This window comes from Notothenia rossii (assembly GCF_949606895.1).
Source record: "Notothenia rossii genome assembly, chromosome: 1".
Taxonomy (NCBI): domain Eukaryota; kingdom Metazoa; phylum Chordata; class Actinopteri; order Perciformes; family Nototheniidae; genus Notothenia; species Notothenia rossii.
The window spans coordinates 82,086,846-82,106,755 of NC_136912.1; the positions used below are offsets into that span (position 1 = coordinate 82,086,846).

General features: G+C 40.3%; 2 protein-coding genes and 1 long non-coding RNA gene across 5 annotated transcripts in view; 2 read left to right on the top strand and 1 right to left on the bottom strand.

The window, feature by feature from the left end:
* The first annotated feature begins 4,262 nt into the window (after window positions 1-4,262).
* LOC307043790 (profilin-2-like) lies at window positions 4,263-13,872 on the top strand. 2 transcript variants are annotated; one of them, XM_079688612.1, is made up of 3 exons: window positions 4,263-4,620; window positions 7,457-7,649; window positions 11,562-11,882. In XM_079688612.1, exons 1-3 carry the CDS (start codon window positions 4,492-4,494, stop codon window positions 11,657-11,659), a joined length of 420 nt encoding a protein of 139 aa, XP_079544738.1. In that variant the 5' UTR covers window positions 4,263-4,491; the 3' UTR covers window positions 11,660-11,882. The 2 variants fall into 2 exon arrangements, with proteins under 2 accessions (XP_079544738.1, XP_079544737.1); XM_079688611.1 differs by lacking the exon at window positions 11,562-11,882 and adding an exon at window positions 11,944-13,872 and having other exon boundaries at window positions 4,270-4,620.
* A 701-nt stretch (window positions 13,873-14,573) lies between these two features.
* Window positions 14,574-19,910, bottom strand: part of rnf13 (ring finger protein 13) — a 32,658-nt gene continuing 27,321 nt past the window's right edge. For both annotated transcript variants that reach the window (XM_079688588.1, XM_079688589.1), the window contains 2 exons: window positions 17,004-17,084; window positions 14,574-15,901 (listed from right to left, as the gene is read on the bottom strand). In XM_079688588.1, coding sequence (XP_079544714.1) covers window positions 15,531-15,901; window positions 17,004-17,084 — 452 coding nt within the window. In that variant the 3' untranslated portion in view covers window positions 14,574-15,530. The remainder of the gene's footprint in view (window positions 15,902-17,003; window positions 17,085-19,910) is intronic.
* Window positions 17,096-19,850, top strand: LOC307043798. The gene is made up of 2 exons (XR_013809455.1): window positions 17,096-19,311; window positions 19,647-19,850. It is a non-coding gene; the product is annotated as an uncharacterized lncRNA (long non-coding RNA).

Below are 19,910 nucleotides of genomic sequence, written 5' to 3' on the forward strand. Positions count from 1 at the left end.
GGATGTGTGCATCTTTAGCCCCCCCACCCCCACTCCTTGGCTACCATTGATTTATTTTGTATGTGACACACCTGGGAACTGGTGAAACATTTTCTAGGAACAGAGCAGCGCCACAGCTCTATCTTTCCTGCTGCTTAATATTTAATACCCGGCACTGCTGAGATGCCTCAAGAAGGAATGACAATCAAAGGATGGTTATTTTTAAGTCTTGATGTGGTGTGGAGATTTTTTTTTTAAAACCAACACTCACACACACCATTTCTGCCAAAAGCTGTAAGGAAAAAGCTTTTTGAATGTCTCTGTGGGTAATGTTGTGATTTAAGCTTGAATCCAAAGATCAGCCAATCATGTGTCATGGAGGGGAAATTATTTATTTAGCGATAAACCTCATAAAAAATACACCAAAGCATATCGGCATCTGAGAATGTTCACCTGTGTGAGTTAAAAATAGGTCTACCCTCTGTACTGCTACACAAGATAAAGAGCGAAGTAGAGTCATGAATAAATAATTGTGTCCAATTGAGGTGAAAAAATTGTATGCACTGTGTTCAGACTACAGGACAAAGCAGAGCCTCCTGCAGGGTCAGAGTTAAAGTCAGGACTGATATCTTCAGGCCTACTTAGGCAGCTGTAGCTCTGACCTGCAACCTCTGTCATGTTCGATGCTTCTACGATAAATGAACTAAGAATAAAAGCTTGTTCTACTCTTGTACTCATTTCAATACAAACCTATTGATTAGCATTTGTTCTGTGATTTTATTAAGAATCTACACCAAGAAGTTATGTCTGTAGCCGAATTGTAATTGTTCTCTGTGCCATAGACTTCGGTTATCATCTAAAAATGATTTAAAGCACAAAATTAGGCCTTAACGTTGCACTGTGACAAGCTCCTTTGATGTTTTAATCGTAATGCTGTACGTTTTTTAGAATTGATCCAACAAACACTGTGCTAATGCTATAGAAACCCAATAATACTTCACATGTGTATTCCTCCACTAACTGAAATACTCCCCAACCAATGCACTATCCATCTCTTTAAAGAAGAAGATGAATTGTATTAATCCCCTAGGGCAAATCGAGTTTGAGTAACATTGCTAAAAGTTACAAAGCCCCACTGTTTAAAAAATAATAATTCAAGCCTTTGATTTAAAGTAAAAGTATATCATTGTGGTGTGTTTTTAAAAATGGAAGTCTTAAGGGGAGGAGCAAATGAACTACAGACAAACAGGAAGAGAAGTCAGAGAATATTTAGGGAATTATTAACATTATTACAATATTATGGTGTTTTCATGGGATCTGTTGACAAAATAAAAAGGAACATCTCCAGCGTTATCCTTTAAAAACAATAAATACATATATGCAAAAATAAAATGATTAAGATATGTAACTTGCATGTTTACAATGTTTACATTTTAGCTAAATGGTTTAAAACCTAAAAGGGTCTGAATGGAAACAGCCTTAAAAAAGGGAAAACAGCTTGTTGGACTGTTAGCCATTCTGCAGTGACTGGGGACTGGGAAGTATGCATTGCTTTGTTTTATGGGGGTCGCAGGCCATAAAGACACACAATGCTGGCTGTCAGCAGCTTCACTGCAAAAGTATTTGGTAGTTAGAAGTTTACTTTTTGCGTTTCACATCTTTGTAGTCTTGGGGTTTTCTACTTCATTTGAAATATCTGTATGTTGAGCCAAAAACCGGTAAAAAAAACAATGGGTAAGTTTATAAATCAGTTGCAGGCACGCGGTATATGCATACGCCTGCTAAGCCAACAGAAAGGCACAGTGCCAGGTGTCAGAGTCAGAGAGTGCACTACACTGATTCACTGTCTTTAACACTATTGATACAGGATTGTTTCTATCCATTCACACATTGTGACATAGTCAAACTTCTGCCATGAATGGTCGAATATGGACAAGTGTATGCAAAAAAAAAAAAAAAACTGATATAGCCTGCAGGAAACTTGTGTTTATCGCTGTGTTATCCAGCTGTTAGGATGCTAATGGCTTGTCCAAAGCCAAGCCTTTTCTAAAGCAAACAAGTTTGCTCCTTCATGTGACTCATGCGCAGTGGTTTGACTGTGAGCGCTAGTATTTTGACAGAGCAGAAGTGCAAAACAGAGGTGACCATGGAAACTGACGGCATCCAATGGGAGAATAGGATATGGGTGTGGCTGACTGATTGACAAGTCGCTCACTGCCTGGTCAATTAATAACTTTTTCTGCCGTCACAGAGAAGAACAAATAATTAACTGGAAGTTTCTAAAAGATAAAACAGTCACATGCTGTAGAAGAACAACCCCTGCAGTATCTATGAATATGAACTGAGCTCAGACAAGTTAAACCATCTCACTTGCAATGGTTGTTTAGTTAGTTGTTTACCTTTAGTTTTACACTGGTCTAAATGTAAATGATTGATTTGATGTCCATAATGTGTGTTTTAAAGTCAGGTATATCTGAGCTCTGAGTCAATAATAATATGCTTTCCATTCACGTCTTAACTGTGGTTGATTTGAACCAGGGGCTTACATTCTTTTGCTCAATAGAAGTAGCTCCAAGTGACCTTTTGCTACTTTATAAAGCATGTTACGGGGTGCTGAAAAAGAAATACTTCTCATAAGTAGGTAATTAATATCCCTGGATAAACCTCAAATATGTTATTACCTCAATAAGAGAAATAACGCAGGATTTCAGATTTAGGAGATGAACACCATTTGTATAGCCAGAGTTTACAGCGTGTCTTTGTGTTCTGTGAATTTACAGTTGGTGTACATTGAAAGAATAAAGGATAGAAAGATCATAAAACAGTCATGTGCATACCTCATTATGGTTTCCAGGGAGCAAACACAAACATACACTGTTGATACACACATTGCATGATCGCCGGGTTTGATTTCACCGCTTGGATAACTGAGAAACTGCACCCTAACCTTCTGTAGTCAAAAAAACTGAAACAAACACATTTTGTTTATGAAAGCATCCCCATTAATAACTTTGGTTTTGTTTATTAATTTGTATATTTCTTTAATACATGAAGGTTTTATGTTTTTACCACTTGTTTAATGTCTCACTGTAGTTACTGTATGATATGGTTTATTTTTGTTGTTTTTTTAACTCACAAAATGTCTATCAATGATGATATGGCAAAAAAGTATTGTATTTTGATTGAGGCAAAACAACTAACAATAAGCACAACACCATTTATATTTTCATAAGAAGAATTTTCCAAATATTCTTCAATTTGGTGACTTGTAGTTGTAATTTAGTATTGATAAGGTTTTAACATCTTGAGAATATATCTGACTTGTGGAAACCTGAATAAAACCATACAACATCGACGCTGCTTTATTGCATGGACACAGCCTGGACTGAAATTATGCTCAGAATGTAAACGTACACACATATATGGAAATATAGGTTCTCCCCTTAACATAGCACGACGGGCAACTCCTGGAGTCTCCCGTTGGACTGTTCTTTAAGGACTATTAAAATGCTGGTTTAGATTCACCCGTTTTATTTACTTACATTTTCTCTTTATTTCCTTCCTGCCAAAAGTGTTACTGCTGTTACAGCATGATATTAATCCAGAGATATTTAAGCCATGTATATTGGAGATCCAAAATTGCCCCATAGCATAATGAGAGTGTGCGATTGCTACTGAATGTTTCACCCTATTATGACCTAGTAACCTTTTAAAGGTTTTTGCCTGTCTCTCCGTGGATGATAAGAGACCCAAATGACTGCTGAAAACTCAAAAGAAAAAAAAACGACTACTCATTATATGGATTTCGGTAAATCTGCTGAGTATGTTTATGTTTTTATCTATCTGCCCAGCTGATTAAAGTGGAGTGGTTATCTTAAATCAAGAGCTAAATAAAACTGCGGATATGAAGATATTGATCCGGGAGTTAGAGCTTGAGAAAAAAAGAGGTAAGAAGTTAATGGGGCTTTATAAGGTAAACACAAATGTGAAGTGTTTTCTTTATTTTACATTGTAATGTTATTTATTTCACCACTTTGCTTTGCAAATTACATTTCAGAGATCTACACCAAAAACCACGACAAAATGTTGCTAAGCGCATTCAAACTGAGTAAATGTGATTTTAGACTCCCTTAATATCGTAAGTATTAGTCATACACAAATCAGAAGAATAGTAAGCTGAAACTGATGAGGAGAGAAAAAATAGTCCTTCTTGTTTTTTGCCACGGTATATTCATCCGCCGCGCAGTTTATTATGCAATAAGGCAGCAGGGCGAACAACGACCTGGGCGGAGTGATTTTAGTGAGGACTACACCCAAGCGCCTGTCCGAATGCAGCGGCTTCTCTTCGTTTCCTAGACCAGAAGAAAGCCGGGACGTGACGGAGCCGGGGGGGTTCTGCTTGCTGGAGGCCCGATAAATACAGCTTATTCACTGCTTCTTCGTCGCTCAAGAGACCTTTGTGATCTAACTTGACCCTTCGTCTTTTTCCGTCCTAAAACTAATTTCACAAACATGTCCTGGCAAAGCTACGTGGACAACCTGATGGCTGATGGCAGCTGCCAGGACACGGCCATTGTTGGGTACACGGACGCCAAATACGTCTGGGCATCTTCTGTCGGCGGTACATTTGCCAACATAACGGTTAGTACGCTCTGTGTGTCAGTATCTATGATTACATGGGAGGAACAGTGATGTTGCATGCCGGTGGGTTTCCCTGCATAGCCAGGCCTTGATGAATGAGGATAAGGCGAGCGGTGTGTGGTACACATGGTATCCGGTGGTCACAATCAAGATGCATTGGCACGTACGAACCGTTGCTTCAACCCACCAGCAGTGTGGTACGGTTTTCATCACCTCCAGTTAACGTTACATTTATTTGTAGGTAATGTTTTTAGAAATTGCCACCAGACCAGTCGGGGAAACCAAAGCCAGTGACAAACGGTACCGCGAACTCAAGCTAAAGAGAATAGCGCCAGCTAACGCTAGCTTTTACCAGCCGCGTCTGTCTTTGATACCGGTCAGACAGGACTAAGGAGGCGGAGAAAGCATAGCCGATTTCAATTATTTATCTTTAACCCACTCTTCTTTTTATAAACCATTACTTTTGGATTTTGTTATTAGTTCATTTATTTTTTAGCATACAACACAATGTAACGGTAACATTGGTTAGCAGACTACAACTCGCGGTTAGCTCAAATCAGGCCGGTCATCCCCGTTGGAAAATCATTATCAGCTAACGCTAATAGCGCAACTAGAGCGGTGCTCGCATGCGTACTTTCTCGCTTGCGTTCCGTTGGTCTTTCTCTTTTTTTCCTGCTCTGTTTCTGTGAATCGCACTGCTGCTACCGCCCCTTATTTTCCAAGATGGCGGATACACTCCTAGTTTCTTATTCATTTTGTTCATGGAAGCCAATCGAGCTGTTTAGTCTCCGTTAACGATTACATAAGCCGTCCACCCTTTGTCTTTCTGTACTTTTTAAACTACGCACATACACCTGAGTTGATGGTAGCATTTACTTGAAATATAACTTTGCTAAACAGTCTTCGCCGGCGCTTCGTTGAGCCTCCATTTTGTCTGTTAAATTAATTATAAGGCGATAATTAAAAAATACTAGTGTGAAGTTGATTAGCTGTAATTTGAATCGGACACACGTTCGTTTTTAGGAGAATGTTGGGTATAAAATGGCAGCCCATGCTTCAGACAAGTGCACTATGAACGAGTTGTTAACGGGAGTGTCCGCTCGGGCAACCGTCTCAGACTAACGTTATCCTTGGACGCATTCAATTAAATTACATATTTCGGTCCTTCTGGAAGTCTCATGTGAAGCCAGAGCTAATTGCCATCTTACCAGCTTGCTCTCGACCTTAGCTAGCCTGTTTTTGCCTATACCCGTTGATTAAATTAGCTAAACCAAATTCGCTGTATGAAGCAGAATCTGTGAAACGGCAGTGCTAGTTTACACAGCGTGGGCTCTCGATGGGGAGAAAGCCGGTGACTAATGCACCTTTTGACCGGGCCTTAACGTGCAGCTAGCCGCCATGCTAACTGTGTCTGAGTCAGTAGAAATCCTTTGAGTTTCCAGTTTTGTCCTGAAGTGTTTCGCGTTTCATGACTGCGCAGTTTTTCAGTTAATGGGCGACGCCTTTTGTTCTGCAGATTGGTTCAAAGACCATTTAGGGTAATCTGTACCATGTAAAGAGTGTAGTGAAATGCACTTTTTCACATAATCAGGAGCACTCTTTTACAGAATATGTTTTGCCATTGTTTTGGTCAGCTGCAGTGGGCCGTAGATATTTCAGGGCTTGTCGGCTATTGGAGTCACTATTGTCTTCAACAGTGTATTGCTAGATATCATTTCGAAAGACTTGATTTACATATACTGTCCCCAAAGTGTAAAAGAAAAAAAACTTTTAACAAATCTACAGACTTTTCTTTTGTTTATTAGGATGGCTTTAAAAACAAGAACTTTGTTTTTGTACCAGTTTGGTCAAGTAATAGATCATACTTAAGCTTTCCATTGCAGCATTTTACACTGTCTAGTAACAATACAATAAGCCTCTTTTCTATGGAAGTGTTTGTGTGACCATAAATGAGAACCAGAACTGGATGCAACTAGTACAAAGAGTGAAAGGCCTTAAAGTAACACATCTCTCACTAGAGTCTGAAGCATTATTTTATTCTGCTGGGATGTAAGATTCCAGGGATAACCTCGGATACCCAAGAGCTCAGGTCATAGTATTCTATAGGTCATCTCAGGTAAAGGGCAAATATATTTGTAGACTTGCACCCCATGTCATCTGGAATTAAACCCCATATTCAATCCCTAAAGTGCCAATTTTCTAAATCTCTAACCCAACACTTGGGTCTTACGATTTGCATGGTACAGGAGACCTTTGACAGTGTGTAACCTTTGAATGTCTTTTGAGGCCACACTGGAGAGAGGCAGGTCATTTTATGCTGTGGGATTTAATAAAAGGAACTAGCTTCTGGACTGTCCATATTTCCACGCTTTACATTAGTTGAATTAAACAGTGTTTTAGTCCTTCTTTTGATCAAAAGATGTTGAATCCTTCAAAAACATTAGTACCAGTTTACAACAATGTATGATATATTTATGATAGATATTTTGAAAGGGTTTTTATTTGAAAATTAGTTGTTCATATATGTTCTTGTTGCTTCATAAATTATGCAACATCTCAGGAGTGTGTCCAGAACCTTTAATAGCTCTGTAAGGTATTGCTTGCTGAGGAAAAAACGTTTTTCCTATCGGCTCTTCATTTGAAAGACCTGTTTCTCAAAAGGCTTCACAGCACCCACACGTTAGTGGAATTAATCTGAATTGTATTCAAAGAGCATTAGAGGAACGCCCAGAAAAGACCTAATGTAAAATAATTAGCAGTCTCTGACAGAATTAATCAACATTTTGCATTTTTAAAATGGATGTACTTAATTTCTTGCTTTTGTGTTTGCCTCTAGCCTGAAGAAATTGACGTGATAACAGGGAAGGACCGTGAGGCATTCTTCTGCGGTGGGATGACCTTAGGCAATAAGAAGTGCTCCGTAATCAGAGACAGCCTCCCTGTTGACGGCGACTGGACAATGGACATCCGGACAAAGAGTTCAGGAGGAGAGCCAACATACAACATTTCTGTAGGCAGAGCCGGCAAAGGTGAGCACCTCGTTCAGTGTCAGTCAGAAAGCTTTCAGTAGTGCTACAGTGACAGCAGAGCCTGAATGATAGTGCCGTTAGTTTAGCTACAGACCTTTGTGTTTGTGCATGTGGGATAGACCTTGAACGCACCTTTCCTCAATATATGATGAACACAGGTGTTTAGGTGTCTGTTATTATTGAATGTAGTTTGATTATGATGGGGAACAACTGCATCTCAGCTAAATGTAGTCTTGATAAGTAACGGGTTAGTAAGGGGCAAGTTCATATAAAGAGGTCGGGTAAAAAGAAATGCCCTTAAAATATGAGTTATTAGTCCTCTATGCCATTACTTCAATCAGATACAGCTATCAGTTGAATTAAAATGACTGATATGTTTTGATACCATCGGTAATAAAGTCTAGACATCTTACAGATCATCCTAAATAATTGATAACGTGTTTTTCCCAGTTTCTTATCGTTTATATCTGTCTTAAATATTGGTTGTCTTGAGGGATTTCCTTGCTCCTGGCGTATATATCCCAATTCTGATAACTAATATAAGCTACTGAAATAAAATGTATTATAACAGGTCAGAACTCACTCATTGATCTCTATTTAAATGAAGATTTATTTAAAGTTAATCGAATAAATAACCCAATTTATGAACTTGACTTTTCTGAGAATTCTGATTTGCTACATAAATTATTGTAAATCCTTTAATTAATAAAAAGTATATGCCTACAGATTTATTTTTAGAATGACTGACTTTGAAAGGCCTACACCTAACTAACTGTAAAAAAAAATATGAATGTGATATGCCTGAGAGTTGTGCCAGCTATCAGGCTGCCTGCATGGGCCCAGATGCCCTGTCCTCCCCACTTTACCCAGAAACGACTAAACCTTAGAGGTAAGACTAACTGGTTCCTGTTCTCCTCTCACCAGGCTCACTCTTTGGGCTGGGATTTCCTTAAAACTTTCTAAACTGCATGCACCTTTCTCTTTCCGGGTTAACACACCCTACCCTAAAACATTTGAATCTGTTCCCCTGGTCACTCGCATCCACTACAGCCAGTAAAAGACTTACATTACAGGGCTCTTACATGTATTGAGGAGAGGTACCACACGCATGCTGCTGGTTCTGCATGTGTGCCGCATTAGTCATGGGCCGTATCCAGTCGAAGCTTAACTTTCCTAGTCTCTGCTGCTGGCATGGTGTGTAATGATTACAGAGGAAACCAGGAGGAATTCTTAGCTCCTTGGATTTGTACCTCATCCGAACACCTGGTCGCTTATCGAAAATTAGTAGAAAAGCTGATTTTGCAGCATTTATGGCAACCAGTGTGGTACCTTTGGACTTGTTGCAAAGAAATGTTGGTACCACTTTACAATAAGACTACCCTCAAAGGGTTTATAATTAGGTTATTAATTAGGTTGTAAACACTTTATTAATCATTAAGAACCATTTATAAACCAGTTCTAACATAGTTTTCATACATCAACACAGGCTCACTATTTGGCAAGAGGACTAAGCCTTATATTCGCTACTTAGCGAGAATCAACTCAGTGAGCAACAGATACCAAGGATGCTGGCTGATGAAGAAGACGAAGTAAGCTAAATAGCCATAAGGCTTAGCAGTACAGATAAATGTGGGCTCACTATTTGGTAGGGGTGTAACGGTTCACAGACATTTCGGTTCGGTGCGTACCTCGGTTTTTAGGTCACGGTTCGGTACGTTTTCGGGAGAGCAGAACAAATTATCATAAAATATATATATACATTTTTTTAAATTTATTATTAAACTGTGAATAATGTATTCACTCAAATACAAAATATAAAAAATATACATTAAGGTGCAGCATTTCGATGAACTGAAATAATCTGTATTTGAACTTTACTGCACTAGTAGTCAGAGTTCCCGTTAGCCGGTAATTACCGGACTATGACCGGTAAAATATGCTGAAGACCGGCAAATCTAAATCTCTCCGGTCAAAATAATTTCCCCTGAGCGCAATACCACATCAGTTGCGCCACTTATGTGACAGACAAAAGAGTATGTGACAGATAAGAAAAGTCAATTCTAATGTCTAACACGTAATGTGGAGAAAGAGATGTCCTGTATGGGTTGATTGTGCGTTGATCTGTTGGTAATGCCTAGGGGTTCCGGTGGGCATGTAAACTAATGCATAGTGCTATACTTTGCGGCCTCATCCGGTTGCATAGTGACGCTTATTGTTTAGGTGTCTTCTAAGGGTTTAACGGTTCACAAACATTTCGGTTCGGTACGTTCCTCGGTTTTTAGGTCACGGTTCGGTTCAGTACGTTTTCGGTACAGCAGAAACAATTATCACAAAACATAAAATATATATATATATTTTTTAAATTATTATTAAACTGTGAATAATGTATTCACTAAAAATAAATTATAATAAAATAAACATTAAGGTGCAGCATTTCGATGAACTGTACTTTACTAGTACCTAAGCAGCCAGCTTGACATTATGACTTGCTTGTCATTGCATTTTCATGTTTTTTTTTAAAGAAAAATGAACTTGCTTGCCGAAAGGGCAGATCTGCTGGCACTAACAATGTCTCCTGCTGTGGAGAACACCCCCTCGCGAGGGACAGAGTTAGCAGATACAGTCAGGTAGCGCTTTGCTAACATGGCAACATAAGGATATTTGGCGTTTGTAATAGCTTTGGCTCGGTCTGAACATTTTGCGAGTGGTGGAGGCTTAAATGCTAGCGGGAGTTGGGTTTGCACTTCAGTCTTTTTTCTTTTGGTACCGGTGATATTCACGTTCGAGTGATGCCTTTTCAAATCAGTGTGCGAGTTTGATGTATCGCAGCCGCGTAACAAATTTTAGTTGAACAATGCCGACAAACAGCTTTGGTTCGGTCCACCTGTCTTTGTCCGTCATCCACCAAAATGTTCCCAAACCGGAGACTTCAATGATGCTGGAGGATTTTCGAGCTCAACTTTATCGCCGTTCCTCAAATTACTGACTAAATTTGAACGCATCCCTGTGAACAGCTCTCATAGTATGCCTCTCGTCCAATGAAATGACTTGGTCACTCTAGCGTTGAACCCAATGTGAGCAAATTACTCTGAATGTTGCGGCGCAGCGCCTGAGATTACTTCCAAAACGTTGTTCACGTTCTCAATTTTTTACGTTTAACGTTATATTCGTTCGGTACACACGTTTGCCGAACCGAAGGGCCGTACCGAAATTATTCGGTACGTATACCGTTACACCCCTACTATTTGGCAAGCAACCGGTCACAGTTGCCCTGTTTATCTCATATCTTATAAAAGCTTATTAATGATTTTATAAAGTGTTCACAACCTTATTAATAAATTAATTGGAAACTATTCGTAAACCCTTTATAAGGATAGTCTTAATGTAAAGTGGTACTGAAATGTAAGACCAAATTCAACAATATGGATTGCCATTTCTAGTAAATAAATTAAATCAATAAATTGTCTGGATTGAGTGTAAATTGTGGCCAAAGTTTGATTTGGAGAATGTGCTCCTTTTTTAAAAGTTTAATAAATAAAATGCAATAGTCCACTACCTATCAAACTTTGCTTCACTCTCAGTGAAAGTCATGAGTTTAAAGTGAACACAACAGTCACTACAGCTCTGAGCTCTGCCTGATAGACTGACGAACAGCTTTGCATGCGTCCTTTACTTTAATCTCCCGCTGTGCTCACTTCCCTATTGTAATGTGTGATGTCTTCACCACCAGCAGCACTGACAAGAAAATGAATGTTTAGACTCGATACAGCCGTCAGACCAAAGCGCCGCTCTGGTTTCTGTGCCATTGTCCTCCTCTGTAGCCGTCTGTCTGCCTGCTGCTTTTAGCTCTTCTCTTTTCACGTGTGGGCTCTCTGCACTTTCTCTAAATGTCTTCTGTCTCTTTTCTTTCAGTCTTGGTCTTGGTAAAGGGCAAAGAAGGGGTCCATGGAGGCGGATTGAATAAGAAGGCATTCTCCATGGCAAAATACTTGAGGGATTCAGGGTTTTAGTTTAGTTTTCACGTAGTTATGTGGCTTAGTTGCAGGAGATAAAAAAAAAACATACAAAAAGGTGAAAAACAAATAAAATAATTACTGTCGAGCCCATGTTTCCCCAAACAGTCCGATTTAAAACAAAATCCCAGGAGCATTTCTAACATAGCACAGGGTTCAGGCTCTGTCAACAATGTAGCCCACATTTAGCAAGGTGGCAATAAAAGAAGTATATTTTCCAGTCCTGCTATCACCACGTCTGTTCATTTCCTTTGTTTTGCTTCTTCTTTTGTGTACTCTAGCATTGGTTTTTGTCATGGGGAAGGAAGGTGTCCATGGAGGGCAGCTCAACAAGAAAGCATTTCATATGGCTGAGTACCTGAGGAAGTCCGGATACTAAAGCAGCCTACACCCCGCCACCTAGCAGCTCACCCTTACCACCCTGTTGCATTTCACTCTTCTTCCAGTCCTAGTTGGTGGTTACTTTTGTTTCTCTGCCTTCTCTCCTCCTTATTTGTTATCCCATATTTTGTTATCCCCCGCCCCTCCCCCATTAACACACTTGTGCTGTGTACTCTTACCCCTTAAGCACTATAAGTTGATCCATAGCAAAGATGAGCATGTTGCTAACAGGATGTCTTGACAAATCTGTAGCAAAAGATCAGCAAAAGAAAAAACCTGGCCAAACACTCGGACAATGAAAGCTAAAGCGTGAATTTGAAGTAGAAATTTCTTTTTGATTTCTCTGTCCTGGTTCTTAATCCCTCCCGACCTGACAATACACACTCCCTCCCGAGCAGCCGATGCCTTTTAGAGCACTTGAGCGGTAACCCAGCTCGTCACGTCTTCCGGTTTAATTTCCTCCATGTCCGGAGGGGAGACTGCATGCATACGCCGGTCAACTGTCGCTTCTCTCCGCCCTCCGCACCCCCTCCTGCCAAAAATGTTGAGTTCCTCCCCCTCTCCGTTTCCACATCCTGTTCTCAAAGCAGGCGACACTACAAACCTCACAGAACTCTCATCTTGATCTAACACTACACAGCAACCAACCAGTCCTCTGACCCCGCTGTCTCCAGATCCACTGCTCTGTCCTGAACACATTTTATAAAAGGGGGGGGGGGGTTTGTGTATGGGGGGGTGCTCGGAACGGCTCAGCTGACGACCATGAGCCGGATTTGAGAGCGTTTGTCGTCCAGATGCCGGTAGCCTCTCCTCCCGTCATCACAACACGAAAACCCCAAGGACATTCCACAGTAACAATGGCTCAGGCACTTAATACTGTTTTTGTTTGCCAGCTCCTGTAATATATTTTCTTTTGTTTATCTTTGGAAAGGCTGCCATTTTTGGACAGTAGTTATCCCAGCATACAACCATCTGGAACGTGTCCAGTTTGAATTTCTTTTTCTTTTTATAGGACCAAGTGTAGTCGAAGCTCTGGTGTTTATACAATTCCTCTAAACCATGTGAAGGATGACTGCTAACTCTTTTTGATGAAGGAAACACTAACCAGACAATAATGCGTACTATGGTTAAAAAAAAAAATCTGAAGCTACAGGGTAGGTAAGGGTGGGAGTGTCTGAAGAAAATTCTCACTACATTGTTTTTTTTGTTTTTTTGTTTAGAAAACAAACAACTGCATTTGTACAAACCCATGCTGTGTTGACACTACAAAACTGTGGAATAAATTGCCTTTACTCTGTAGTCAGATGAGTTCTGGGGTATCACACGGTCTGTCCGCGCTCACTTCTGCTAACTGTAACGTCCAACTGATATCGAAATAAAATAAAAAAACCTTTTAAAAGTAGAAATGACACTCAACGGGAGATGGGATTGGTTGGAACGAAGACGCTTCTGGTTGTCTTGTTGAAAATGAACTGCAGAACCTGTGTATCCTGTGCCATAATATAAAGATCTGTTGCTGTTGTAAGATGGATTTTACCCACTGTCCACTAAAGAGTCATTTCATTGGCACTTTTTCTATTTTTTTGCTTCCGCTCCACTGTTTAGGCCTTGTGAGATATGTGTACTCATAAAAAAAAAAACTGTTTCAAGTCCTGTTTGCTGATTTATGTTCATTTCCTTTCTCCTCAACACTTTTTTTTTTGTTCTTACATCTGGGATAGTATCTTATAATGCATCTGATTTCATATGCATAAAACCAAGAAATGCCATAAATTGATTTATCACTTTGTTTACAGACAGATCAAATAAATTTATTCCAACCAGATAAATGTTTCTGTGTTTTTATTATGCTAAATGCTGCCTCTTTTTATTGAAGGGATGGTTTAATGTTTTGGAAAATGCACATATTTGGTTAGCTGTTAAGAGTCAGAGAAGATGAATGTCACATTCAGTTTAACACATATTTGTTTCTGAAATCTCAATTTTTCAGTTTCACTATTTATCGTTGCTTTGAGTCAGACTAATGGGTCGTGCTTATTCAGATACTGAATATTTGAAGGTTTATAACAACTTGGAAGCCTACACAGAAGAGATGTTAAAGCAACAGGATGTCTACTGAATTAAAAATGTGAACTAGAGATGGCAAATTACAACAAAAGTCCTCAGCCAGAAACACTGGGGGGGGGGAGCTTCAAACCCTCAGGCCTCCCCAGGCAAACCTCAATTGCTTTATAGTCGAGAAATAAGAGTATTCTGACAAGTCCTATAATTTCTACTTGCTAATGAGCCATGTCGGACTTAAACAGGCTGATGTGTGTCCTGTAATCATCTCATTACACTGACCAAGTTTACTGTGGAGCCTATATAAGTCCTTAAACACTGCAGCTGTACATATTGAGACGGAAAGGTTCCAAAAACAGGCGTCTGAAGCAAAAGCAGGATCTACGAAAGATGGATGTCTGATTAATGGCTGTATAAAATCGTGTTTCCACTGAAAACTGAGGAAATACAAATTATTCACCAGGAAAAGTTTCCGTGTCATTTTCATTTTATTGAAGTGAATTCATATCAAGAACAGACACATGAGCAGGAAAACACTAACAATACATCAACTGAAAAAGGCAACAGGGTTTATAAACAAAAAAATCATGTTATGGAGAAGAAGAAAAAAGCATATTTACTATAAACTATTCAAATGAGATAAGGTCAGTTAAATGTGTGTCACAGGACTATCCACCAATAACGGCGCGTGTTACGAGTGATAGGTCTGCAGCAGCCAGAAGAAGTTTCCCACAGGCAGCGTGAGTTTCCACTCGAGTGTCTCTGCACAACGTGACGTCACATGGGGACATTCTTAGCCACGAGTTTCTCAAACTGGTTTGGCTTCAGTTTGTCAGAGTGATTCGTAACAGATTAACCGTGGCACAAAACAGACAGGAGCACCTTGGCTCCCTCATATCAGGCTAGAGATACATTGGCAAAACCATATTGCTGTGGCTTAAAATGTTTCTGTTGTTTTTTATTTTACAAAAAGGATGCTGCATAGGAGTGTCAGTGTAGCATGTATGTACAGTAATGAACCTCCATCTGAAACATGTCAAAGATGGTCAAAGGTTAAGATGCAACTTATTTTGATTTATACTTTTTATATACATAGTACTTTTACTGAACAAGCGTGATGATTCTGGGACTTTTCCATCCGTCTATCATCTTTGACGAAAGAGTACAGTATAAAAGTCTACTGTACATCACCAACCTGCCGCTGCCGACTTCCTGTCACACATCAGCACTTTATCTGAAATCATGTAAAAAAAAAAAAACGTAGATATGCATTTGAAACTTTGCAAGGACAATACGATACAATGTCTTGTAAGCAGTGACAGAAAAGAGATGAATCTGTTTTGTGACCCCCCCCCCCCCCACCCAATGTTTCTGCAGCTGAGAGGTTGTGGGGTGAAGGGAGGTGGGGTTTAGTGCCAACAATCAGTCAAGCTTGGGGCAGGTCCTGCTCGTGGTCTTCGGAGCAGGGCTGCTGCATCTGCACCACCACGGTTTCCACGGTGACCTCGTCGTCACTGTCGCTGCTGTCCAGCTCGTCGTCCTCGTAGTCGGAGGACTCGGGGTCCTGCTCGGAGCGAGAGGCCCCCGACATGGTGCCGAAGGAGTGGGCGCTGGTAGAGGCCAGGGAGCGCAGCAGGGGGGTGCTCTCCGACACCTCCTCGTTCTCATCGGGGCCGCTCTCCCCCTCCTCGGAGTCCGAGTCAGAGTCCCCCTGCGATGGGACCACCTTCTGCTTACACACCGGACATGTCTTCTTGGTCTTGGTCAGCCAGGGGTCCACACACTTGCTGTGGTAGGCTGCGGGCGACAGTAACAGTCAGCGGAACAGAGTCATTTATTATAACTATAAAGCGAGTTAACGACCTGTTAGCACTTGAAAATACCCTGTGTTGTTTTGTTGTTCTTAAAAGACAACTTCTCATTGTCAACAAATCCCAAAAAAGATAAGATAAGAGGATCTTTATTGATCCCAAATTGGGAAATGTTTGCGTTGCAGCCAGGGGCGGTTCTAGGGGGGGGGGGCAACAAGGCCAACAGGGCCCAGTGCCCCCATAACACTGACCAGGGACCCCCCTGTGACCCCCCTCCAAAAAAAGGTTACAATAGTAAGATTTATTGGAACAAAATCAAAGAACTGGATGTACAGTGGAGATTAAACTGTTCATTACCTTATATAAAAGCAAATATACTGTTTATGTTTTTTTATTAAATTGTCACTTAAAGTTACTAAAACAAATACTCTAAATTAAAAAAACTACAAATACCAATAACTGTATTTTATGTTTACTTTATACTGTCTTTGTCTTTGTAACCGACTTTTATTGTGCCCCTCATGAAATAACTGGCCCCCCCAGTAAAATTGGTCTAGAACCGCCACTGGTTGCAGAAGCATAAAAGACAACAAAACAAAACAAGGCATTGCACATAAGTAGATATTAAAGAGTAAAAATAAACAAAACTAGAATTTAAACATCTCAAAATAGATTTAAAGCAGCATTAAAAAGTAAAAAAATATACAGTAGACCGTGAAGATAAAAGGTCTGTAAACTCTGACAATAAAACAGTATTGCAGGCTAACAGGTTCTGTTTCAATCTGTTGCATTTCAAAATGCTGCCTCTGTAGCCAAAGCCTGACGTATGTCTCTACTCCGGTCTGCCAAAACTATTGAAAACACATTAATGAGCAACAATGGGTGGAGGGTTCCTTCATTATAATGAGCACTGTCATTTAGTTGATGCCAAACCATCCTAGGACCCTCATTTAACTTTGGGCTCATGGGAATGGTTGACAATAAGAAAACATATATGAAGAATGATGGAATAAGTATTGTTGGCCTGTGTTGAGTTTGGTGTCACACAAAGGTAAACAGTTGATCTACAGCGCAGGATTCAGACTCACCATGAGAACAAGGCAGGACTCGGAGCTTGTCCCCTTCTTCATATTCGTCCAGGCAGATGGCGCACACATCGTAGTTGTCCCCTGTGTGGGAAAAAGTGTAGAAAGAATTGTAAAAGAATACAAGAAATAAGGTTTAATAACAGTAGTTACATTACATATCATTTAGCTGATATCCAAAGCGACTTGTAAAAAAGTGCAAGAACCATAAAGAATCAAACTCCGAACAACAAGGAAAGTGCAGATATATTCACTTCAAGCGAGATCATACCATAGTAAGTGCTGGTGAATCAGTTACAAGGACTAAATTAACTCAACAAGTGCTGCTTGTTTTTCTTTTTTCCCCCTTAATTGCCAAGGTACAGTCAAAATAGATTTCATTAACTGCATTTCTCACGCTGGATAACATCAGGTAAAATAAATAGTAAAGAGACGAGTGACTACGGCAGTTCAGAAATGGGGTGAGTCCAGGTTATTATTCGTGCAAAGAAGACTAAGTGATTTTTTTTTTTTTTTTTTCTCAAAATCTTTGATGCCAGGTGGGTCCATGACGTATCTGGCAGTAAGGAACTTAAGCCGCTTTATGAGTCTTATTTCCTTAAAACGTATAAATTGTGTCACGTCAAGTCTAATCCCAGGAAGAATCCCCGCTGAATCGTCAGCGCCGCGTTTCCTGACGATACAGGAGGTATTTCTGTGCACTGAAAGCTCAGGAATGTATCAACGCACTCCATTCCACATTCCTCAGCGTTCTTCTCATTTTCCCTGCCTTCCTCTTCCCTGGCCGGGTGCGGGGAGGAGGGGGTGGGGGGCAGGCTGTGGGTCGGTGTGTTTATATAAGCTCTAAATGAGCATGTTTTCCCCGACCGGGCTCTCTGTGTCCGTGCCAGGGCTGCATGTGACCGTATAAGGATGGGGAGTCACATCGCCCCCCCCCCCACCACCTCCTCCTCCTCCTCCTCCTCCCTCGAGTGTGAGCAACTTCAACTTGAAGGTGATGTTTTCAACTCTGCTGCCTTAACCATAATCATTTATATGTGATTAAATTAAACATAACTTTTATAGTCTCTCAAAACGTAATATGTTCATGTTCAGTTACCTATTTAAATGCTGCTACTTTACTTTTTTAGCCATGGATGAGTCCTTAATACTTTTATTTCATATGTGTGCTTTTTCTTTATATTCAACATGTTAGCTACTTTACTACTGATTGCCTTTCATCTGCTATGTCACTTTGGCTGTAGATTTGCCCGCTGCGGGACTAAAGAAATAATTCTTCATTCTTCCCCTTTCAAACTTTGAGCGTGTTCCTCTCCCAAACATCACTCTTACCCAACACCTGTCCTTTTTTTATTCAAATCCAAAGAAGGCCTCCATCTTTTCCTCTCTTTCTGACTGTGCTGAGCAGTCGGGGTGAGGCGGAGGAAACGTTTGTGCAGGCTGCGGTCCAGTTTACACTCAGGAAATGCTGAACTGTGGCGCTAACGGATCTATTCTGAGTGCAGCAGAGGGAAGGTTCAGAGGCGACTGAACTCAGGCACCTTAAAGGGTAGCTCTGTTTTACAACTACGGTCTAATGGTTGTGGTTTGTTAAGCTTAACCTATAATAATAATAATAATATATGATTATGTATGTGTCCATGTATGTTTTATGTTAACCTAAATCTGCAAAGTAACAAGTAGCTAAATATGTCAAATAAAAGGTACTATAAAAATACTCACAGCTAAGGTACTTAGTTACATTACACCAATGGGGGAAAGAAACATGAGCAATAAGGTTAAAGAGTTAATCTGCTCACTTTGTGTTGTCAGAGTTCAACATTATAGTTGAATTAATTAGTTTACTCGTCCTAAATTAAAACACTCATCTGTCTCTCTCTGACTGTACACATCTCCTATGTCACATGTTGTAAGAAGAGATAGAGTGCCTGGTAGCTAACACCAAAAATAAATATGTGTACTTTCACTGAACCTGCTCAACAGGATGTCTGAAAACTTTCAGTGGAGTTTCTCTGGTTGCATTATTTAAAAGACATGTGACCTGTTGACCTCGGAGCCTGAGAACTGACTGAATCCAGACCTCTGAGCGGTGTGCAGAGAGGAACGCAGCGTTCAGCAGCAGAACATAACTCAGACCAAGTCATAAGTCTGCTACGCTCTTCGCTTCTCACGGAACAAATTACACTCTGCTGATCAAAGAGGGGGCTGCTGTTACCCGCTCCTCACTTCTAGAAGCTCCTACCAGGGGTCAGTGATGTCGTTACTGTGATCTGAACATGTGAGACCAGGTTCCCTTTCATGAGTCTCACAGGTACAGTACATGTGTGTAGAGCAGATAATGTTCAAAAGATATCTTCTAACAAGAGCTGGCGGAGAATTAAATCCAAACATAATGATGTATACGTTGTTTTTTGTAGATAATAAGAAAATAATGATGTATACGTTGTTTTTTGTAGATAATAAGCACAAAAAAGGTCAATCAACAGGAAGAAAATATGTAAAAAATGTTGATTTCTAAAGAGCACTGTAACTATTTTCACTCACTTATTTATGTGAGGGTTGAAAAAGCTAAGAGGTGGTAAGGTGTTTTTTCAAGGCGATTGAAAACATCTAAATGATGTTTTGTGTAATGTGTACACTCTACAGACTCTGGGTATCCCTGACGATTTGGGGCCAGTAGCACATCTTAAAAGGACTCACGAGCCAGTGCAGCTCTACTCCCTTTATTTCTAATTTCTCAGCCAGCCTGTCAGCATTCCTGCTCTCCGAGGAACCTCGCTGTCCTACTGAACTTCAGCTGAGCAGGGAGTGAGCGTAGCAGAGAGAGAGAGAGAGAGAGAGAGAGAGAGAGAGAGAGAGAGAGAGAGAGAGAGAGAGAGAGCGGGAAAATAAAAAGAGGACGACAAAAAT

Bases quoted from the DNA above. Each gene is read 5' to 3' on its own strand.
- LOC307043790 (XM_079688612.1), top strand. From the start codon at position 4,492: ATGTCCTGGCAAAGCTACGTGGACAACCTGATGGCTGATGGCAGCTGC. The intron at 4,621-7,456 runs GTTAGTACGCTC...GTTTGCCTCTAG, and splicing joins GTACATTTGCCAACATAACG to CCTGAAGAAATTGACGTGAT. The intron at 7,650-11,561 runs GTGAGCACCTCG...CTTTTCTTTCAG, and splicing joins TGTAGGCAGAGCCGGCAAAG to TCTTGGTCTTGGTAAAGGGC.